General features: G+C 35.1%; 1 protein-coding gene across 2 annotated transcripts in view; it reads right to left on the bottom strand.

Moving 5' to 3' along the window:
* The window catches only part of LOC100259475 (trafficking protein particle complex II-specific subunit 120 homolog), a 32,550-nt gene extending 14,324 nt beyond the window's left edge, over window positions 1-18,226 (bottom strand). The window contains exons 1-4 of one of the 2 annotated variants that reach the window (XM_010650407.3): window positions 17,568-18,226; window positions 15,884-16,090; window positions 15,566-15,748; window positions 2,218-2,327 (exon numbers count right to left, since the gene is read on the bottom strand). In XM_010650407.3, the coding sequence (XP_010648709.1) occupies window positions 2,218-2,327; window positions 15,566-15,748; window positions 15,884-16,090; window positions 17,568-17,978 (911 nt within the window). In that variant the 5' untranslated portion in view covers window positions 17,979-18,226. The remainder of the gene's footprint in view (window positions 1-2,217; window positions 2,328-15,565; window positions 15,749-15,883; window positions 16,091-17,567) is intronic. The other variant, XM_010650408.3, reaches the window with a different exon arrangement.
* Window positions 18,227-25,231: the final 7,005 nt, after the last annotated feature.

Here is a 25,231-nt window from a genome sequence, read left to right as displayed (position 1 = left end):
GCAATTTGCCAAAGTGTCTTGCCTCTTAATGAGTTCCCCAAGCCTTTAAAAGAAATAACCAACATGTCCTCAAGGCTCCTTGGAGGGACCCAAATCAACCCTACTAGATTGAACAACCTGTGCCAAAGTCCAATGGTAACGGGACAATGAAGAAAAAGGTGGTCAATCGACTCTCCATTTCTTTTGCAAAGAATGCACCATTGAGGAGAGAGGGCTTTGTAGGGTCTTCTCAATTGCAACTTGTCATTAGTGTTTACCTTCCCATGTGCTACTAACCAAGCAAAGGCCTTAACCTTTGAAGGGACTTTTGAGCTCCATAAAAACTTGACCGGAAGGAACATTAAAGGATTTGAAACTTTTGACAAGGCACGGAAAAAAGATTTCACTGAAAACAAGCCTGACGAAGACAAAGACCACGCTCTTGAGTCTGATGAAGAAGGGGAAAAAAGCACAGAATTAAGGGAGGACATTAATCTCTGAAGGAGATCAATTTCTGAATCCGTTAGATTGCGGCGAAAATTAAAATTCCAAGACAGGGGTAAGGAATTGCCAAGGACATTTGAGACAGTGAGGTTTTTCACAGAAATAACTCTGTAAAGATCAGCAAATTGAGAGCACAAAGTTTGGTTTCCCCACCAAAGATCTTCCCAAAACCGAGTTCTCTCCCCATTGCCCACCACTAGGCGGACAAAAGGGGAGAACTCCTGGAAAACTCGAGCAATAGCCTTCCAAGGACATCTGTGAGACCATCTAACCACCGTGTTGGCGTCCCATCCATTAGGATGTGTCCCATATATACTCGCAATAACCTTATGCCAAAGACCGCTCCTTTCTCTAGGGAACCTCCAGAGCCATTTCCCTAAGAGGGCAATATTTCTCATAGAAGTCTTCCCAAAGCCCAAACCTCTCATCTCCTTTGGTCTACTAACAACCTCCCATCTGATAAGGTGATCTTTATTCCCTTCCCCGGCCCCAGACCAAAGAAAATCCCTTTGCATCTTCTCAATCTTTGAAGCTATAGATACTGGGATTTTAAAGAGGGAGAGGAAGTAGCTAGGGATGTGAGACAGACAAGACTGAATTAAAGTAATCCTCCCTCCCAAAGACAAATCGGCCTTTTTCCACCCATCCAGCCTCCTCGAAATTCTCTCAACCACTGGATCCCAAAAGCCTATTGTCTTTGGGTTCCCTCCCAAAGGAAGGCCTAAATAAGACAAAGGCCACTCTGACACTCTGCAATCCAAAACCAAAGCCCAACTAGACAACAGCTCCTGCCTAGTGTTAATACCTGAAATGGTGCTTTTTTCTAAGTTGATTTTTAAACCAGATACTTGCCCAAAAACCAAAAGGATAATCTTGAGGTTTTGAAGAAGGTCCAAAGAGGCTTTAGAGAAAAATATGGTATCATCAGCAAACTATAACAAGGACACTCTAGTTCTATCCCTCCCCACAAGGAAACCATAACCTTAATCTCATAAATTTTTACTTCTAACATGACATCCGGCTCCTGCCTATTTTAGGGCATATTGAAAGAGCATAGTAATAGAATTTTCAATAAGGAGGAATTCTCTAACCAAGATTGAAGGAGACTTTAATCAAATCCCTCTAAGGATGATCTAGATCTCAATGAGAATGATTTTTTCTGGGTGGGATTTCATTAATGGCTTGAGTAGGGAATAGTGGGTTTTTGTATTGTTTTCTTCATTTCCCCTTATGGTTCCCTTTGTATACTTCATGTATATATGGTTGCACCCTACTTTTTTTATGTTTATTATATCTTTGTTAACCTATTAAAAAAATGTATGTTCATCACAATTTTTATCATGTATGTATTCAGTATAGCACATCCCGTTGTAGATACCAGCATCTCTTCGTATTCATTTTGGATTTAATAAGTTTACATATTTTACTGGAGTTCTTTGTGTATAGCATAAAATTTTGTAAAAAATTGAGATACATGCACTCAAGATGATCGTAAAAGAAAGATTCACTCTTAAATGAAAACCAAACAATCATAATCAAAACATGGGTAAAATGCCAAAACTACCATGTAGAAATGGATTTGAAGAGAAAAGGCCACATCTAATCTACATTCACTACATCATCAAGGCAAACTGTGAAGTTATGCATGTGTGTGTTTGCATGTTCACAGATACAGAGTAGCACAACCACTTCAAAAGCAATTCCATCTATAAAACCAAAATAAGAATCAACTACCTCTGAGCATTGTCTTGTATAAAAGACTTTCTATAATACGAGATAACATCATTGTACCGATATTTGACCTCCCCCTCCAAAATTGGATCCTTTTGGCCCATTCGGTCTATCTGAACATGAAAAAATAAACAAATAAATGAAAGACATGATATAGACCAAGAGTACACAAATACACGTCTGCAAACAAGAAGCATGTACCAAATAATTAATAGGACTTAACCTAATAAGCCAACTATAGCAATCACTAATCTATACACTGGATAATTAACATGTTCCAAAAATTTTCAGTCAATTATGAGAGTAATCCAGAGAAAGAACCTAAGAATACAAGAGAAGGATGGTCTATGGTTGTTTCAATACATAGACACATATTCTATCTTGGAAGGTAAGAGGCCTGCATGATTCAGACAAAAGAAAAGAAAAGATGGGGGCATTTGGTTTGTTTTTAGGAAACTAAAATTAATTATATGAATATTGAGTTAATGAGAAGTTCAAGGTTAGATAGTGGATGGCATTCTAGAGTGTTGAAATGTTTAGATACAGATGTAGGCTTGTACAGGAGCATTTTCCTGGTGCACCCCAGACATTAATCTTAGGCCACTATCAAACCATTGTCCTATCTTCCTAAATATAGGGAAGTCAGAAAAGGAAAGTCCCTTGTAACTGATGTACTAAGTAGGATGATATTGAAAGCTGAGGAGTGGATTGTTGGATAGTTTCATTGTGGGAAAGGGTAGAATTAGAGTGTCCCGTTTGCAATTTGCAGATGCCACCATCTTCTTCTCTAGAGCCTGTTCAGAAGAATTGCAAACTCTTAAGATTATTCTATTAGTGTTTGGGCAGATATCTGGATTTAAGGTTAATCTTGACAAGAGTACCCTCTCTAACATTATTATTGATCAGATTCAGCTCACTAGATTTCCATTGCTGCTTGATTGCAAGGCTTCCCTCTTCCCAATCTAGGTCTCCCATTGGGGGGGAAACCCAAAGGCCTGTGTTTTTGGGGACTCGGTGGTTAAGAGAATTTCACTAAGATTAGATGGGTGGAAAAAAGTCTATTTTTCATTGGGTGGAAGGATAACTTTGATCGTCCTTCTCATTTTCTAGTTATTTCCTCTCCCTGTTCAAGATCCTCTCTTCAACGATTGAAAAAATTGAAAAATTGCAAAGGGATTTTCTTTGGTCAAGGACTAGGGAGAGCAAGAGAGACCATCTTATTAACTGGGATTTAGTGTGTAAGTCTAAGGTGGACGGGGGTCTGGGGTTTGGGAAGGTTTCCCTAAGGAATCGTGCTCTTTTAGGGAAATGGTTGTAGAGGTTTCCTAGGGAAAGTTTTGCTCTATGGCATCAAATTATTCTAATCATTTATAGGACACATACTAATGGGTGAGATGCCAACACTATAGTCAGGTCGTCACATTAATGCTCATGGAAGGCCATAACATAGAACTTTCAGGATTTTACTAAGTACACTCGGTTTGTGGTGGGAGATGGAGTGAGAATTCGTTTTTGGGAAGACTTATGATGAGGAGATCAACCTTTGGGGTCTTAATTCCCTGGTCTATTTAGAATTGTCACAATTAAAAACCTCCTTATCTCATCGATTCTTAGGTCTTCTTATCCTTTCTCTTGGAACTTTAACTTCCATCGTAACCTCTCTAATTTTGAGATAAAAGATCTAGAAAGACTTATACTCTCTCTTACTCGCTTGCATTTATCTCCATCTACTCCAGATGCGAGACCTTGGTCTTTATGTTCTTCTAGTTTATTTATAGTGTCTTTCTTTGTAGCCTTATCTAATCATTCTAACCTAGATCCTTTCCTCCCTACTAATTTTGTTTGGAAATCTCAAGTCCCTCTTAAGGTTAAGTTCTTTGCTTGGTTAGTGGCACACAAGAAGGTGAACACCAACAATATGCTATAGGAGATCCTATAAAGCCCTCAATCCTGAAGTTTGTATGTTGTGTATGAAGCATGGAGAATCCGTAGATCATCTTTTTTTTGTATTGCTCTTTGACTATGGGGTTATGGCACAAATTATTTGCATTAACGAAGCTGGACTGGGTTCATCCTACAAGTATTTGTGATATGATGACCATTGCATATAAGGGATTGGGAAACTCCAGTAAAGGATTGGTATTATGGCAAAATGCTTGTATGGATTTGATTTAGGTTGTGTAGTGTGAAAGAAATGCCAAATTTTTTAGGATAAGGCAAGGACTTCAAAGGCTTTTGGGATACCATTCATTTCTTTGCTTCCTTTTAGACATCTTGCACTACAACTTTGAAGGGCATTCCCCTTAATGTGATCCAATTTGATAGGTTGTTGGTATGTAGGTGCAAAGGTGTGGGCTAGTAAGGAGAGATTGTTTTTTGCAATCGTCTTACAGAGTATAGGTTTTTTTAGTATTTTGGAGGTGTTATTTGTTTAGTTCTTTGTTTTTGGGAGGATTTCCCATCCATCCTTTGTACCTTTTAATCCTTATTTAATATATTGTTATGTTGTTTCTCAAAAAAAGGAAAGTCCCTTTCAAATTTGAAAGTAGGTAGTTGAAAGCACAAGACTTTGAGAGCTGATCAAGAATTGGAGGTAGAATTATAAGTTTAGGGCAGCCCCAATTTTGTGATTGTTAAGAAATTAAAAGCCTTGAAGGAAGACCTAAAAAAGTGTAATAGAGAGGTCTTTGGCAATGTGTCCTTTCACCAAGAAGCAACTCTTGACAAGATAAAATATCGGGAAATTAGAAAGGATGGGTTATTGTCTGAATATGATAAGAAAAATCAAAATTTGGTTAAGGACTGATACAGTCACTTAACCATTTTGGAAGAAGCTGCATGGAGACAAAAATCAAAGATTCTATGGCAAAAGAGAGGAATAATAACACAAAATTCTTCCCACCACATGGCTAATGCCCATCGGCATGGCAATTTCATAAGTTTAAAGTAAATGGGGTTTGGGCTGATGAGGAGTTAGAGTTGAAAAGTGGAATATCATCCTATTTTCAATCTTAGTTTGAGAAACCCCAATATAGGAGACCTGATGTCGTAGGGGAACTATTTAAGTGCATGAACAGCTCGAACAATGATATCTTGGCGGGCCCCTTCTCAGAGGAGGTAGTGGAGGCTTTAATAGAGATGAGGGTAGATAAAAAGACTAGTCCTAGTGGCTTCACGATGGCTTTCTAAAAATTTTGTAAGCCTATTATAATGGGAAAGGAGGTGATGCAATTCTTTGAGGAATTTCATTCAGAGGAGTCTATTAAGCATAATCTTAGTGCCTCTTTTATGTTTCTTATTCCAAAGAGTGGGGTAGGATGACATTTAGAATTCAATGCCTCTTTTATGTTTATTATTCCAAAGAAAAGTGGGGTGGATGAAATTTAGTATTTTAGGCTAATTAGCCTAGTAAGAAGCTTGTATACACTCCTAGGAAAAAGTTTTGGCAAATAGGCTGAAAAAAGTGGATTGGAATCATGGTGTAAGATTTTCAAAATGTTTTTGTGGAGGGCCAGCAAATTCTAAATGTAGCCTTAATTGCCAATAAGGTTATTAATTCAAGGAAAAAAAAATGTTTGGGCCCTCTTTCACATTTGTTTTTAAAACAGTTTTCGATTTTTTTAGAACTAAAAACAATTTAAAATACATTTCGCAAACTTATGATAAAAAACAATTTTCTAAGAATTTGTTCAAAAAACAAGTTGTTTTTTAAAGCAAATTTTAGTTGTTTTCAATTTTTTTTGTAGAGTGCTCTAAACAACTGAAAAAATAGATAATACTTTGAAAACACTTGTATTGTACAAAAGTGTATGGTATCTTCATGGAGAATAAGCAAAGAAAATTGTTTTTCATATTTGAGTAACCAAACAGAATTTTGTTCCTAAAAACAATTTTTTTTTATCACAAACAAAATATGTATTAAATATGACAATTAGTACAAGAGAAGGATGAGAAATACTTCACAAAAATACAAAATTTGATTAAAAGGTATAAGACTAAGCTTTTTTTTTTTTTTTGTATATAGGTAAAGATAGGTATTTATAAAGTAGTAATAGAAAAAAGAATACCAAAGCACATAGGACAAATACAAGGAGCGCCTAAAGAAAGGCCTCAAATGATAGTACACAAAAATACATATGACACTCAACAAGATCCTACCCACTCTACAAAATCAAAGGCATTGAATCTTCACTTATGTACATGCTAAGTTGCTAACCCAAGCTGAAAGATTACTTAGGAACGAAAGTTTTAACTTTTTTTTTTTTTTTCTTTTATAAGTAAAGGAGAAATACTGTATTGAAAAAGCCACCAAAACAACGACTTAAAGAATACAAAGAAGAAACACCCCCGCTCCCTAGCTGGTTGCCAAGAACGGAGGTGCAACCCGAACCCCACCCTCAACGGGTTCCCACCCAACCAATAAAATCAACTAAAGTCAAAGGACCATCTTTTATGAATAATATCGTCTCCTACCAAAGAAAATATACAAACGAACTCTTAAGTCTTTGGATTGACAACACATCTTCCTCAAACACAATTTTGTTCCTTGCCTTCCAAACCAACCAAAAAAGGCATAGTGGGCCTACTCTCCAAACTTCCTCTCTCTTTTTTTTTTTTCCCACAAAAGACCCGTCCTAGCCCAAAAGTGTCGCCTTAACTGTGGCTGGCAGCACCCACTGCACCCCAAAAAAAGAAAAGCAACGCCCAAAGAGTCCTAGCCTTGGCGCAATGGAGAAGAATGTGATCTATTGATTCTTCGTGCCTTTGGCTTAGGTAGCATCTGTTCGCTAGAGGCCATCCTCTCTTCTGAAGTTGGTCCAAAGTAAGAGCTTTTCCCCACGAAGCTTCCCACCCAAAAAAAAACTCACTCTAGGTTGCACCCAAACTTTCCAAATGACGCCGAAGGGAAAGACACTGGAGGGTCTGAAACTAATGCTTTGTAGAGAGACTTAACAAAAAACTTCTCACATTTAGTCTCTCTCCAAAGCACCCTATCTTCCACTTCCTACTGAACTCTCTACCCATTAAGGCCCAAAAAACACTTGTGCACATCATCCATCTCCCAATCATTAAACGGTCTAGAGAAGTGCGGGCTCCAAGCCTCCAACTCCCCCCTCCCTCAGTGGAACACCACACATCTTTGACCCAAGCATCCTTGAAGACAACTAAAGCAAATAAAGTGGGAAAAGAAACACAAAGAGGTGAATCCCCACACCATCTATCTTTCTAGAATTTCACACTTTGTCCATTCCCCACCAAAAAAGAGAGCCTACTGCTTACAACAATCCACTCCCTCCTAATTGTTTTCCACAACCCCACACCATAACCACCCCTCACTTCCTTGGAACACCAACCCCCTTGCTTCTCCCCAAACTTTCCCCTAATCACTTGATTCCAAAAAGCCCCTCTCTCATTAGCAAATCTCCAGTTCCATTTACACAAAAATGCCTTTTTGAGGGTAGAAAGGCATTTTACCCCCAACCCCCCTTTGTTTTTATCTAGGCAAACCAAACCCCACCCAAAAAGATGAGGTTTCCGCTCAAGGGCCCCGCCTCCCCACAAAAAATCCCTCTGAATTTGCTCTATCCTCAATCTGACCTTTTTGGGCAAAGCAAACACAAACATGAAGTAAATGGGCATACTCGCCAAAGTGCTCTGAATCAAGGTGATCCTCCCTCCTTTGGAGATGTATTGGCTCTTCCACCTAGCCAATTTCTTTCACAATCTCTCCTCCACTCCACCCCAAACAGCCACGGATCTATGAGGTGCACCTAATGGCAATCCCAAGTAAGTGGATGGAAGACTTCCAACCTTACACCCAAGTTTTGCAGCCAAAGCCTCCGCATTTTCCACACCACCCACCGAGATTAGCTCACTTTTGTCCAAATTAATTATCAACCAAGAAATGGCCTCAAACCACATTAGAACCCAACTTAAATACATCATATAATCCTTGGAAGCGCCATAGAAAACTAAAGTATCATCAGCGAATAGTAAGTGAGACACCTGAACCCCCTCACCACCTCTACCCCTCGCCTTGCAGGCTAACAAAAAACCCTCATTTACGGCACTCCTTAGGAGGCAACTAAGAGCCTCCATAGCAATCACAAATAGGTACGGAGAGAGGGGGTCCTCCTGTCTTAAACCCTTAGAACTTTGGAAGAAACCTAAAAGAGACCCATTAACCAAAACAAAAAAGCTAGTTGTGGAAATACACCGTTGCATCCACCGAAGCCATTTCTCCCCGAAACCCATCATACCCATAACTGAAAACAAGAAGGACCAGTCCACATGATCATACGCCTTTTCTATATCCAACTTACACATCACCACAACTTCATTGCTCTTCAATATTGAATCCATGACTTCATTAGCAACAAGGACAACATCCAGGATTTGTCTTCCTTCCACAAAGGCATTTTGAGCCTTAGAGACCACCTTACCCACCACCAGCTTTAGCCTATTGGCTAGCACTTTAGCCAGCCACTTATACAGCCCTCCCACCAAACTAATAGGCCTGAAGTCCCTTAAGTCTTCTACTCCCCCTTTTTTTGGGACCAAAACAAGGAAAGTTGCATTCAGACTTTTAACAAATTGGAAGTTTAACTTTTGATCATTCTATTCCTTATCTTCAAAATCTTATTCATTACTCTTGTCAAATTGTTCAAAAAAAAATGTAAAGGCGAGTAGTTTTCCAAACCTTTCCCTACAAAGGAGTCATGCCAACTAAATAAGGAAAACAATAGGTTCCATAAAATCCTTGCTTTTGAGCAATGAAGAAGAATATGATCAATTGATTCTCCCTTCAAATACTATACTGAACATTAGAAACTGTTTTTATGAATTGTTCTCAAAATTTTTATTTTTTTTTTGAGAATTATTTTTTAAAACATCCCAAACACACCCTTGAAGAAAGGTTTAGTTTGAAAAGTGGATATTAAAAATGGCTATGATCATGTTAATTGGAAATTCGTCCTATTTATTATGGAAAAAATGGGTTTCAAGTTAAGATAGAGGAGGTGGACACACTTTTGCGTTTCTACCTTGAGAATGTCATTCCTTGTAAATGGTACCATTACTTAGTTTTTTCAAAGTTTTAGAGGTTTATAGTGGAGTGATCCCCTCTCCCCTATTTGTTTGTGTTGATTATGAAAGCTCTTAGTTGCCCAATATCTAAAGTAGAGAACGGGGGTTTTATCAGTGGTTTTAAGGTAGATGAGAGAGGGAGGGAATGGATGAGAGTCTCTTGTTTATTGCTTGTAGATGACTCACTTCCATTCTTTAAAAATAATATCTATCTGTTTAGATTCTAGAGATTGGTTTCACTTAACTTTGAGCTAGCATCTAATTCCAACTAGTGGGGTGGAGGGGTGGACAAATTAGCTTCTTTATTTAGTTGTAAGGCTCCCTGCTTCATATCCTGGGTCGTCTTTGAGAGCACTTCATAAGTACAATGTAGTGTGAGACTCAATTAAGGAGAGATTCAAAAATATATTAGACACTTGGTCAAGGGAGGCAAGTCAACTCTTATAAAGAGAAACCTCTCGAGTCTTACTATTTATTTTATGTCCCTATTTGCAATGACAAGGAAAGTGCAAATCACTAAAGAAAAAACATAAGAGACTTTTTATGAGAAAGTAATTCAGAGGGAAGGAAAATGCATTTAGTGAACTAGATGACAATTTACAAAGATTTGGAGACTTGGGAATTAGAAGGTTAAAGGTTCTAAACAATGACTTATTGGGCAAATGGCTATAGAGATGTGTTCATGAAGATGATACTCTATAAAGGAAGATAATCTAAAGCAAGTTTAGTAGGATGGATGGGGGGTGGTGAATTCTAGAAAGGAAAGGCTTCTAGGGCGGGTTTATGGAAAAACATTAAAAGAGGTTGGGAGAAGTTCAATGTTAGAACAACTATTTAGTAAGAAAAGGTGTGAGAACCAACTTTCAATGGGTCGGAGTCCTTTGAAAGAGGCTTTCCCCTTGCCTTTGAAGGTTACCTCTGCTAAGAATGCAATTGTGGCAGATCTATGGGAGGTGTGGATGTCAATTGCTGATGTAGTTCAAAAGGCAAGTTCAGGATTAAAAGATGGGATGATAACTCTTTTTACGGAGCTAAATCATTTTGTGGAGGTGCAAGCAATAAGGATAGACAGCTAGACAGCTTTTGGTGGAAAGAAGATACAAAGGGACACTTCTAACCAAAGTCATACTACAATTCCTCATGTCCTACAATAATGAGATTCACTACCATAAAAATTTAGGGTTCTCACACCTCTTTTGAGGACTAGTTTTTTTGCCAAGGAGGTAGTGTGGGGAAATATCCTAACCTTATATACTCTCTCGAGGAGAGAATACGTGATGGTAAAAAAATGTAACCTTTTAGTCAAGTGAGATATCACCATAAAATTATGGAATTTACTATGAACAATTTTTGGGATGTGGTGGATTGTTCCATCTTCTATGAAAGATCTCCTTTGGGCTTGGAAGATTAGGGGTTTGGCATATGGCTCCTCACTGCTTGTTTTAGTGCATGTGGAGATAGCGTAATAGTAGGATTTTCAACGAGGAAATCAAAAGAGATTTTCATTATATTGCAATGCCCTTATCCCAAGTGGGAATCAGAGACTTGCATGGTGTTGGATTTTTTAGAAGCCTTAGTTGTGGATAGGTAAATTTTTACGGTGGTTGTCTTGCCTAGAAGTTTTTGGTTTTTGTCTATTCTTGGTGCCTATTATATACCACTTGTGTACATAGGTTGTGTCCTCTTTTTTGTTAAGTGTTGCTTAATGTATTTTCTATTTGCTTATTGAAAAAAAGTATATTTGCATCATTCATCGGTACAACAATAGACAATTATTCACAACTCCATAAATGTTGAAACCTACCTCAACTAATTCCTTAAAACAATTCTAGAATAAAAACACACGCATTGTCTTATATCCTTAGAAGTCTAGGACATATTTGGTTATAGGATATGGGCATGCACAAGATAAGAGATGAAAATCCTATCTTGATTTGGCTCATTATTAGTAAAGTTGCAACCCTAAGGGTTGGGATAGGTTGAGAGCCAACCCAAGCACAACACACCAACTCAAAGCTCAACCCAACCCAACCCAACCCAACCCAAGCTCAAATTATTGAACTTGGGTTGAATTCCAGCTAAGCTTGAGTTGATTGGGTTAGGCCTGAATGAAGAGCCCTTTGTTTAGTTAACAACTGCTCAATGCATAAAGTGTGGGTAGGTAATCCAAAACCCAAAAAAATGAAATGAATGCATGTCATTACAATTAAAAGAATTCAACTCCATCAACCATTTCTAAACTTGAATTTTCATCACAATTCTAGTCTTCATATCAATTTTCAAGCTCACATACATACAAATAAAATTAGAAAAAAGAACACATAAAATGGCATCCATGCCATTATAACTCAACATATATTCAACTCCATCAACCATTTCAAAACAACCAATCACTCTTGATATTGATACAAGTTTGCATATAAGTATCATCCATGGCATTGTGACCCAAAAAAATTCAACTACATCCACCATTCCCAAGTTGCTTTTCAAATAAAGAAGAACTAAAGGTTGGACAATGGGAAGAAGACGGATATTGTAGATATAAACAACTAAGACGATGCGTGGAAGACCAACCACTATGGAAGAAGGTATGAGGAAGAACATGTGTGTAAAAGGATGCATGGAAGATGATTTGGAGGGCAACCAACATTGACAACACTATTGATGTCAATAAGAAGGGTTGTGGTTTGATACAAAGTTGGAGGGGGAGATTTCACCCTCTAAATGAGAAGGTGATATGGATTAGGGTTGTGTTGTATTTCAACTCTTATATATTTTTTATAATCATATAAAAATATAATAAATATATAATGCAATATGTCTATCTATATTTATAAACTAGGGTTTAGGTTATGCCTAGGTTTTTTTTATAGGCTAGGTTATCAAAACTAGGGTTTAGGCTAGATTATGCTTAGGTTGCCTAAGGTATCAAACTAAACCCAACACAAATTTAATTCCGTTAAACAAACCCTACCCTAACCGTAATCAAATCACAAAAGCGATTGCTCAAAGCCCACTTGAAGACAAGGTTGGATCAAACTAAGCTACCCAAGTTGCACCGCTAACAGTTAAGGTCCATACGAGGATGAACAAGTTATTTACCCCTATTTCTATTCCCATATGGTTAGGTTATGACAGGTGATATTAAAGTCAATCCATGTAAAAGATAGGATTTACCCACTAATGGTGATCAAGACCACTCATTTCATGTTAGGATTCCTGTTCATCTTGAAATTAGGGTTTCTATGCTTATTCAAATTAGCTCTGTAATTTAGTTCCAATTTTGATTTCTATTCATAATAAAATTAGCTTTTTAATTTAGTTTCAATTCTTATCACTTTAGTGTAGCATTTCAGTTACGATTAAAACTATATTTCCTTTAGGGCAAGTATTTTCAATGGCTTATAAATACAATTGATTGTAATAGCAAGGGATCATAACTAATTTCGTGAAATATTCAGAAATTTTGCCTCTTTTCTCTTTCTCCTTATTCTCTCATAATTTCTCATTTAATTTCTCATTCTCTCCTCATCTAATTCCTTCTTATCCCAATTTCTTTTCCGCATGCGGACACACACTTAAATAAAGGGTTTCCATTGTCCTTCATTGCCTACTAATAAGAACACAAAGGTTTATGATGGAGCCATGTTTTAACTAAAAGATTGGGTTTCAAGTCTTGCAAGCAACTTATTAATGAAAAAATGTTCTAATTGATTTAAAGGTCTAAATTTCAAATCCTGCAAACAACACATAGTAAAGATACTTTGAATAATTTAAGGGTTTAAGTTTCTAAATGTACCAATAACATATTAATAAGAAATATATTTTGAATTAATTAATATTAGAGACTTATGTTTAATATATGATTTCCCTTCTATTATTTTTTTCTTGTTTTACAATTTTATCAATTAATTTATATATGAAATTTATTTCTAGTATGCAATTAATTAATCATTTCATGATCTGTCGTTGTGCAAATATTGTCTGCTTTGAACCCACTAGTTGTTACAGCTTTAAAACACATCTACACATTCTAGAGTCACTCTTCATAAGTCTTAAGAACTTTTCTTTTTAGGTGATATGGGATCTCACATTCACCTGCCCATACAAGCATGATGTCCCATTCATCCCATCAATCACAAGTCAAACTTTGAACAACTTCCATCTTAGGATGGACTCTAATACCATTTGTGACCTTCTTCTTTATACAAATATTGTCCACTATGGGCCCATTAGCCCTCACGACTTTAAAATGCATTTATATAATTTAAAATCCTAGATAAGTCACTTTTAAGAATCCAAAACTTCCCTCCTCCAAGTGATGTGAAATATGGCATTTCATACACAATCCTGCATTGCCTAAGAGGAAGAAGCTTTGGCACTTACAAGGATTGACTGCTCTAAAATATATAAACACATTGTAAAGCCATGAGGGCTAGTGGGTCTAAAGCAAACAATAACAAGTTACGAAAAATAGTAGAATTGATTTTCAGCATGAAGTGTTCAAAGTTTGACACCTCACAAGCATGGAACAACGATGATGTCATGCTAACATAGGAGCATGAATGTGATGTCTCATATTTACTTCAAGGAAGAAAGTTCCTAACACTTTAAATGTGACTCATCTAAAATATGTAGACTCATTTTAAAATTATGAAGACTAGTAGACTCAAAACAGACAATATCCACACAAGAGGGCATATCATCACAATTTAGATCCCTCTTTTTCTATAAATAACTTCATCAAAACCTTGGCATCAACAAACAGTAGGGAATTAAACTAGTTTTTTTTCAGGATGATTGTACTTAATGGATCTCATTCATTTGGTTTTTCCCCTTAGCTTTTTTGCACTGGTTGAAATGCAAGCATAAAATGATATAAGTTTGTAGTCACAATTACCAAATAAACAAAAAAAAAATCAAACAACTTACTCCCATAGTGATAACAGGGAGTATGGTATTAAACTCCTCAAATTTATGGAGGGAAATAATATTCTTAGATATATATATATATATATATATATATATATATATATCATGGTCATGAAAGGCGCGCATAGGCTCCAGGCGTCGCCCCTTCATGGAGGCACTGATTAGTCACGCAAGGTGCTCACCTCCAGCCAAGCGCGATGCACCCAACAAGTGCACCTCTATCCTCTACCGTCTTATTCTTCTTCTTCTTTTTCTAGTCATCTTCTCACCCTCCGATGACAAGTTGCAGAGCAATAGAGGGAGAACGACGAGGATTTTGTTTTTTAATTTCCTAAGACCAAAACGACGTCGTTTGGTCTATTCTTCTAAAAGAACAAGGGTCAAAACAATGTCGTTTTGGACCCTATTCTTTTAAAAGAAACAAACCAAAACAACGTCATTTTGGAGCCTGATTTTTTTTTATAAAAAAAGGGCTAAAAACGATGTCGTTTTGGATTGTTCTTCTCCTCGTTTTGGCCTCTGTTCTCTTAAAAGAATAGACCAAACAATGTCGCTTTGGAGCCTGATCTTTTTAAAAAAAAAAGAAAGAAAAAGGCCAAAAACAACGCCATTTTGGTATGTTCTTCTTCTAGATCTCCATATATGCTCGTTTTGGACCTATGAAACACAAAAAAAAAAAAAAAGGCCCTAACCTCCTAAACAATGTGAAGAAGAGAAGAAGACAAAGAAGAAGGGGAAAAATAGGGGGGAAATAGAGGAAAATTTTCACACTTGATTATATTATATAAAACTATATATGTAAAATAGGGTGCACCTTGCTTCACTAAAGCCCGCGCCTTATGTGTGTCTTGTGCCTTAGGCTCCAGGATGACTTTGTGCCTTGGTGTGTCTTGAGCCTTTTAAAACTATGACATATATATATATATATATATATATATATATATATATATATATATATATTATCTAGATCATTTATCTAGTGAAACAAATGTGGCCCCAATGGTTCATCAGACTTTTTTTCTTTTTTGATAGGCAAAGGAGTATCATGTATTTACTATTAATCACATTTTGTCATCATAATGGACATCCAACTTTTTCACCATATATATGAGTTGATTCCTCAACCTAAATCATAAAAGACACACCATTATTCCCCAATCTAAATTGTAGAAATTGTCAATCGGATAGATAGGTAAAAGCCAACACTCTGCTTGTAGAACAGAACACTAGCTTTTTGCAAACTATTGCTTTCAAATTGATGTACAATTATCTACATTCAGAAATTATACCTACTGGTGACGCAAAAAGATCTTAATTTAGAAAGTATACCAACCAGTAGAGCACAAACACTACCCTCCAGGGCTCCAGCATACCAGAAATAATCCCCTGTCAACCGAGCAAGCTCTAATGCAGTAGAATAATGGGCATTGGCATCAACAGGTGATCCAGCCAATAAACAATAGTCACCTATAGTCTTCTGTGCACGGCCAAGCCTTCGTTTTTTAGCCTTGATTACCTACATTTCAGTCAAATCGAAATGATTAAGTTGCATTGTCCAATGCATATCATCTTAGGATGCATTGAAGCTTGAATAGATGTGAAGAAACACATATATACAGATTCAAATTCTTAGGACACCTAAAACATAAACCTCCTCTGAGCTGAGACTGGCTTGAGAATCTAAAGGTGTCTTCAGAATCGTTCCAGCAGACTCTGCCTGAAGAACCCATTTTTCAAATTCCATCAACAATGAAGCAGCGATATCTTGAACCATTGTGTTCATGTGGAACTCCTGAGTTTGCCGATCAGAAGGAGGAAACAGTATTAAATTACCCTCTCTCTTACTGCCATCCTCTAGCTGTAATAGAAAAACAAATAAAGCATTTAGCTTATGGCATGATAGAGAATGTCAACTTAGGGAGAGACAAAAAGTTCATGAACAGTTTACACAAACAGAACCATGCCAACTAGTGTAAACATATTCCTTATAAGTATTTTCATCAATAAACAGGACAAAGCTTAAGGATTTTTCATTTGGTAGCTCATATTTCACTACAAAAAGTATAGTCAACTGTAAGCCTGTCCTAAAAATGCCATTAGAGATTAAATATGACAACATGTCAGAGTGGAAAATATATGATCAACTGATTGCTCTCCCATTCTCCCACAGCATGTGGAAAAGCCACATGTTAATAATAGAAATATGCCAACTTCCTACAAAACACATCCGAATATAGCAAGTGAACCCACAATTGCATCTTATTCCTAAAGCTTTGTTTACCATTGGATCTGAAAAATCTTAGGAGAAACTTCCATTATGACTCCAGTATACAAGATCAGTTTATCATTTATCTTTACTATCAACATTTTCACTAGAATCAGCTTCTACATTGATGCAAGCAGTCCAGAAGATTTAAGGAAAATGTCACATTAAATAATATGAAGAGAAATCTGAACCCCTAAACTAGAGTTCTATACTAATCCTTTTTCAATTAGCCAAACTCCTCCGAGCCCATTTAGTCATCTTATGACAGTACTTGCTCTGACTATAATTCAGACCAACAGATGATGTCCCTCCCTTTGGTTCCTGAAAAAAATGTGAAAACTCCATTCATTTGGGTCTCTAAATAGAATTCTGAAATATGGTTTTGGTTTCCAAAAAATGTTGATGGCAAAAACCTTCAGTATAGGCCATTTTCTGCTGTTTTGTCTTTCTTAAGCCAAATGTCTACTTGAAAAACTTGAAACTAAAATAAAGAAAACATTAACCAAAAATGGAAAGAACAAAAAGACCTTGTCAAAAACATGTTTTCAATATCGCACTGCCAAATGCATTATTTTCTGTTTCCAATTTTGGATCGAAAAAAAAAACCTCTATTCTTGAGCATCATCTCTTCTTTTCTCTCTTCTCAGGCATTTTCTTTCTTCTTAATTAATCAAATAAAAACGACTCATTTGAATGGATTCAATTCCCCTAATCTTTCTATTCTCGTAATAAACAAAACATAGAACTCATTTGAACTAATTCAATTGCCTAATAACAGCACTCAATTCCAAATCTGGTTCATTAGAAAAGAAAATGCAAGAATCCAACTGCTTGGAAATGAGAAATTTGTCTTTTTCCCTCTTCCAACTTGGGCGACTCGCCCTAATGGCCCTAATACTACCAGAAGACTTAATCGAGTTGAACTTGTCGTCTCCTAGAAACCACAATATAAAAATAAAATAAATGACTAAACAATAATTTTATTTTATTTTTATTTTCTAAAAAAAAAGGTAAGAATTCAAAATTTTCTTCCGATCTTTTCCTCCATTTTCTCAGCAACCAAACGCACCTGAGAGTCACCGGGGCAAAACCCGAAGCAGCGCTGGACCAGCGCGGAGGGGTAACCCTTACAGGCGGCGGCGAACTGATCAACAACGGCGTCAAGATCGGGAGAGGAGGGGCAGTGACAGAGGCCGATGACAGCGAGAATTTTGCGATTGGACTGGAAATCCTCCCAGGGACTGGACGGTGAGCCGCCAAGCATGAACTTGAAGCGAAGGCTGCCGGAGTCCCAAGGCTGATTGGAGAAGGGGCTCTTCTGGTGCTCTGTGTAGAAGGAACTGATGGTGGAGAGTGAAATGGTGCAGTGACGGAGGAGCATGGCGGAGTAGTCCCGAAGGTGGTTAGGAGGAACGGGCCCAACGGGGATGACAGCCACGCGGATCATGGAGCTGGTCTCGATGCTGACATCCGGCTCCATTTCAACGTCCTTTGGAGAGAGGGATCAGAGGGTGGAAGAGAGTTAGGCAGAGAACATTAGATCTCCAAGAGGCAGGGATGGATCTGGTATTGCCTGGAGGGATTGGTCTGTTTGGCTACTGGTAGATGCATGTCCAGTGATGGACTGATGGGAATCTTTTGCATTCTTAGACAAAATTCAAAAATAAAAAAATAAACTGTTATAGAAAAGGAAAAGTTGTGTTTTCATTCACACATACCAAAAAAACCACCACAAAGGAAGAGTTGTGACCGAAAACAATCCATTTATAAAAACAAAATCCATAAATTAAGTTAGACCATAAACGTCAAAATATTGTTTTTCAATAAAAAAAAATAATTAAAATATATCGCCTCAAAATATTTATTAATTTAGTCTTTGTAACCATCTACTCATAGTAACTTTCTTTCATTTTTTTAAGTGTAAAAAACTATTTAAAATCACCGTAGTGTTAATATATACATATTACTTTAACAAATATTTTTAACACAAGTTTAAATTGAATTTAAAAATAAATATAAAAAAACAGGCTACCTTGATAAAAAAACTCGGTAAGTTAAATAGTACAACAATTCTTGTTTTTCATCTAGACAGCATCCATGCCATAATCATCAATTATTAAAGTTTTTTTTTCAAATGCTTAATCCCTTAATCATCAATTATGACTTTAAATTTAAGTTAAAAACAATAATTAGTGAGTCAATAACTATAATTTTAAACTTTAAAACTGTAATTATCAACTATGGTTATGAAATTGACTTAAAATTATATACATAATATGAAATTAATAAACTTATGTGAATATTTTAAAAATAATAAAATATGAAATTGAATAATATATAACTTTTTTTAAGTGTGATTTTTTTACCCTTTGTCTTTTTATAAAAAAAAAAAATCTTTTAATTATTTTCCAAAATTTTTATATTTTAAATTTATGTAAAAGTATATAGATTTGATTTTGTTAGAAAAATGGTGTTATAAATTGTTGTATTAATTAATGATTTTTTATATACTATAATGCAAGTGATATATAATATCCAGTGTACATGAATTTAATTTAAGTTTAAAATGTATCATATTTTCATTTAAAGATATAATAATTTATTCATAATAAAAAAAAGTAAACAACATAATAAAAATGAAAATAAACATAAAAAATGAAAAAACAATCTTCAACGAATATCGCATGACATGTTGGGGCCTTTCTTTTTCTTTGTGAATGCCTACAATACAAAGACATGTTTATCGAATCTATTTGTGCAATCTAGAATGCCTTCGTGTGTGTGGAGTGAGATAGAGTTGATAGAGATAAGACTCAACGTTTGTGTGAACCACAATGTCACCTAGGTGGTTGTATATCTAACTAAGTGAAATGTGTAAAGAGATGATATATGATAGTCTTTATGGAATGAGATGTAGGTGATGATAAAGTGGTAGATAGTAGAGTGATCTCTGATACAACGATATATAATATGGTGACTAATAGGAAATGAGATATGGGAGATGGTAGAATGACGTCTAGTGTAATAGTCTTCAGTGCAATAATATTTTATATGATGACCTCTGGGAAATGAGATATAGGTGATGATAGAGAAGTGACATATGGTGTAGTGGTCCTTGGGAAATAAGGTAAGGTAATGGTAGGTTAGTGGATGGTTCGGCGTTCTCTAGTACAGTGACATCAAATATAATAGCCTCTATAAGAAGAAATAAAGGTGATGACAATGTGGTAAATGGTGAGATGGCCTATGCCACGACATGCTTTATATGAGAAGGTTTAAGTGATGGTAAAGTGGTTTACAAAGTTGTAGTGTTAAAAGGAAAATGTAAAGGTGATAATAGGGGTGAGAGGGGAAGCATGGAAACCTTAGGTGCAAATGGGTAGTTAATGTGGATGCATGGTCTTAGACGAATGCATAGACGATCGAGGTAATGGACCAACTTGTCTACCACCTCTCCCTTAGCCTCTAATAGGTTGCATTCTAATAATAGTGGACAACACAAGTGGTCTTATGGATGGGTCTAATAATGTAGATGACTAATGGACTGAACATATGTGACATTCCTCTCCAATAATGCACAAAATATTAGTGGCAATCTGATGAATGTCTCATAAATCACTTGAAGTAACCGTGGCAGATCAACTAGCAATCTCAAACATAGGAATGATATATGAAAGAAAAATCAAACATTTGAAGATGAATTCTTATTAATTATAATTTAAGAAACCATTTATGAATTGAAAAACATTGCCAACAACTAAATTGTTGTTGATACACTATGGACTTCATTTGATCCTTATGGAAAGGCAGTGTGATAAGATGTCGTGTAATACGTTGGTAACACTCCATGTATGGATCATAAAACTCCATAGTGCATGTCATAAGTGGTGTCATCATAATACGCTCCACATGATTAGTCCACGAGGTGATGTATTGTGCATGGAATGACCCCCAATCATACTTATGTTGTCTTTGCCTATCCAAGGAATGTGGGTTCTACTCCATCAAGCAATATGGAGGTGTCTCTCATGGGACATGCAAGTGCCCTACATGGAATCAATTTTAAAACCTCATTTTTGTGTCATTTTCGTTATTTTTTCAAGATTTTCTCTTGAGTGTTATTTCCTACGTGATCTAGGTTATTTTCAAGTGAGATCTTATTTGATTATTTTTTTATATTGACTTTGTAAGATCGTTTGGCATTTTTCTACTATTCAATTTTCCAAGTTCGATTTGGGTTTTCCCCTTTTCAATTCCATTTTTAATCATCATTTTTTTATCTCAAAGGAATACGTGCAAGAGAGACGTTTCTTACTATTTATCTATTGAGAAATAGTTAGGTCTATTTACTCTTTTTCATAATTCGCTCACATAAGTTAATTCCCAAATAGGTGTTTTTACTCTTTAGAGCACAAGATTTGCTTTTATACAAAGTTCCTTAAGTAGTGCTTCAAGCTAAAGTGTCTTATTGCTCTTGTTGCTTCCTAAGATACTCTGATCTCAATGACTTTTTGCGAGAAGCATTGAGAGCCTCTAAATGCTATTCATAGGATCATGTACCCTCACTACACCAAGATGTTCTATGCGAACATCCATGACAATATGTCAAGTATAAAATGTTGTGTCAATATGTATGGAGTGACATTCAAGGATATTTTAGAATTTATCTATCATTCCTATGGCTTGAGATTACATCCTATTAAATCCCGACTTTCAGTTATTTATGCACCGATTTTATAACTATTAGAGTGTTAGGCGAATGAACATGGTTTTTATAGAAGACAAAGGTCTTTCTTAGTCTATGTTTCAGTAGCTAACTTTACCAAACAACTTAGGTTCTTGTCATGTTCACTATTCACACCTTATATCTGGTCTTAGATCAAGTCTATATGAAAAAGCTTTACAACATATTTTATTCATATAGCTCTTACAAGGTGTGAGATTGATATTGTTCATCTTGTTCCCATGTCATCTCTTTTTTTACTTATGGAGGTTAATTTGGAGTTTTAGCATGAACTTTTGGTTATTGATTGATTTAAGCCATGAATTATGCTCTAATGGCACATATAGAAAGGAATTATACAAATGTAAAGACTCAAAGCACCTAACTTGACTTGAACTATTGCCAAGACCTCAGTCATGGATTTATAATATATCTTAAGCTAAATATTAGGTTTAAAGGATGAAAATGATGAAAGTTGAAAAAATCATTTTCGGTCATAGTAGAGAATAGACTAGATATGCTTAAAACGAGTTTCAAGAGTGTGAAACACAAGGAAAGTTTTGACAAATGAATATTAAGCAATTCATGGTATGAGAAACAAAAAATAAATGTTATGGAAATAGTTGGAGAGTAAGCAAACAAGAGAAATAAGGTTTAAGGATATAATTGAAACACAAAATATGGTAACAACATATACTATAACTTTGAGGTGAAATTTGGAGTATTTTATGAGGTTATTTTTGGACATACTATATATTATTTCGAAACTCGAGAATTCAAGAGTCCAGTGCTTCAAATGGTGTGCAAATCAGAGTTAAAACAAGGTAAATATGGATGATTGAAGAGAATTGAGCAAAGAAAAATCAAATGAGTGTTAGTTTCGCATGAACATGCGAAATGGATCGAATAACTAAATTTTGCAACAACTCAAAAACCTATAGGAATCGCTTTGGCATGAACATGAGAGTTTTCACATGAATGCACATAATACGCCAAAAAGCAATGTTGAGAGAGCAATAAGAATAAATATCATATGACCATGCGAAATGGAGCATCCTCATGCAAAATTAATAACTTTTCATTAAAGGCTCACGTGATTCAAATTTTACAATTTTGACTAAGAGCCTTGATTTGGAAAGAAGTTTTTATATGCTCTTTAGGATCTTGTCATGTGTCAACTTAACATTTGGTCTATAAATAGGACATTGTATTTTATTTTTTTTCAGTTCTTTGATTTTATTGGATGGAGAATATGCTATTGAAGATTCTTGGTTTTTCTTTATTTTATCAACATGCACAATTGTTTTTAATTTTTCTTTATTCAATATTGGTTATTTATTTTTTCTTTTATGGATTGTATGAATGAAATCACCACTATGAGATGTTAAAAAGCCATATTAGGGATGTGAAACATGAAAACCTGGGATTAGAGCTAATGAAAAACAATTGGTAAAATCAAACTAAAAATTGAATGAATGAAATATCAAGACACAATAAATGAAAATAAAGATATTCTATAATGTTAGTTTGAATAAGAGAATGGTACAATAATTAATTCATTGATACTAGGGATTCTTGGTAATTCTTGATCCTTAGTTATTTGAGGTTTTGTTATCACTGTCTACCCTAAGACAAATTTACATAGAGTGGTAAAGTCCTAAACTCATATTTCATATCCATTCATTTATTTGGTATTTTAATAATGAAACAGAAAATTAAAAGTTATGATATAGATGTAACCCTGAGTTATGAAACTCATGTTGATCTCATTTGATCTTACTTTTTGAAGACCCTAAGACTAACTAAAATTAATACCCCTGCTTTTCTTGAGGCCTTATACCTGAAGTTGGATCGTGGAACCCTCAATCTTGAATCATTCGAATTAGAAATCAATAATTGTCTTACAGTTTAATTAGATTTATTTTAGTAAATTCAATTTTATTCAAATTAATTTTACACATTTTTAGTTCAAAAAAAATAAAAATAAAAAACAATCATTTACACATAGTTTGACAACTTTGATAGGTCAGTCATTGAGGACAATACCCAAATGTTGCAGAAACCATTGTGACTTTTTCTCTAATTTTTCTTGGCCAACGTTGTTATGTAATTTTTGTTTTGTATTTCAGACAACAAAGAATCATGGTAATTAACCATTAGGCCCTTATTGATCAAGCCTTGTGGTATTGTCATGTGATTCGTACTAGTAGAGTTTTTCATGGACATCATCTCACTAAACCTCAGGTTGTGGAGGATGAGGAGATTTATGTGATGGAGTAGGGTTCAAAGCAACTTACTCGTCATTGTAAAGGTCAACAAGTTGCTTTAATTCCTCTAACCTATTTATATTTGGCTTTTACAACTCCAACTACCTTAACCTCTCTAACTGTAAAACCATTTATTAGAGATATGTTCCAACAATCATCGCATCTATTGTTGATTTAAGAGAGGAGGTTGCCACTATTGCAACCATGTTGGATTCTAGACTAGTGCACATGGATGGTTGTCCATACATTCAGAGGCTTAAAAGTGACATCTCATCTTAGTTCTAATTCTAAATCAATCCCATGCTTGTTTTTTTAAACTATAGACTAAGACTCTCTCTCTATCTTTATATTGATGTATTTTTTATTTTTTTATATTTATACAACCATAGTAATGTATTTATTACATATTTCAACTTCTAAACTATGATGTGTTGATTTTTTTGTTCGGTTATAGTACTAACATGAGCACATTCTCTCTCTTGTTCATTGTATTTTCTTATTGGATTCTTAGTTAAATTTTTATATGTGATTTGCTAGATGGTTAAGTATTTTTTCTTCATTCCTTTATCATCTCTTGTGACAAATAGGGAGAAACATACACAAGTTTTCATTCATTTATGATCATATGAGGAGACATGATGGAGATTCATGAGTAATTTTTGAGAGACAATACTTTATTCTATTTGCAAGGGAAATATAAATTTGTTGCTCCATGTTTATCGGAGATAAGTATTTAGTATTATTATTATTATTATTTTACATACCATGTGTTTTATATGCAATGTGTTGTTTGAGTGTCTTTTAGGTGATGAGTTTACGTAGAGAATAAAGAAGATTAAGAAGATAGTATTACCGTTTTGGTGAGGACTAGGTTGGGTGAAATTTTAAGATTTCAATTTGAGAGTTTTGGGGATCTTATTATGATCAAATTGTTTTATCCCTGAATTTGCTAAAGGGATAGATTATTAATTTACTTAGGTTGGCAATTTTATTTCAAGATTACTTGTTCGAGATTGTTTTAGTATCATGAGTCTTATATATTGACATGTTGATGTAGAAAACACAAAATTTGAAACTTCGGTAAAAATGTTTCAGGTTTGAAATTAAAACAAAATAATAATATTAGAAAATACATGATTTATATGTAATTGAGTTTTATTACGAGAATTACAGGAATTAAAATAAAATAGTAATATTAGTAAATACATTATTTAATCATAATTGAGCTTTGTAACGATAATTATGAGGACTTGGAAGTGATCAAATAGTCAAAGGCATGCAGAATAGAAAAATGAGTTAGACTATCAACCATCTAGCAAGGCAAATAGAGTTACTCAAATAGCCTAAGTATTTTTGTCCATACTTTTTTAAAAATTCATTACAAAATTTATAATTTTCAAATTGTGTTTTTCATAACTTGATATGGATAAAAGCCTGGGTCTTAGTATATCAAGGTTTTAAAAACTAATTTTTTAGTGCCAAAGAAAACCCTGAAAATAAAAAGATATCATAAAATTCTAAAACTAAAAGAACAGGTTTGAAGAAATTTGAAAGCTTAGAGGAAAAGTAAATATTAAGGATTTGAGTTGTTGAACTTCAATATGGTTTTTTGAGATGGTCCACTAATGAGCATTAGTGCGTGTTGCATTATGGATGTGGAAAATGTATGCAAGTGCTAAATTAGTAGTAAAATTGTATATATTTTTTTCAAATTTAATAGATCATTGTTATCATGGTCAGACA

Source organism: Vitis vinifera, chromosome 4, assembly GCF_030704535.1.
Source record: "Vitis vinifera cultivar Pinot Noir 40024 chromosome 4, ASM3070453v1".
Taxonomy (NCBI): Eukaryota; Viridiplantae; Streptophyta; class Magnoliopsida; order Vitales; family Vitaceae; genus Vitis; species Vitis vinifera.
Note: the sequence above shows the minus strand (reverse complement) of the source record. Positions and strands in the feature narration are given on the sequence as shown.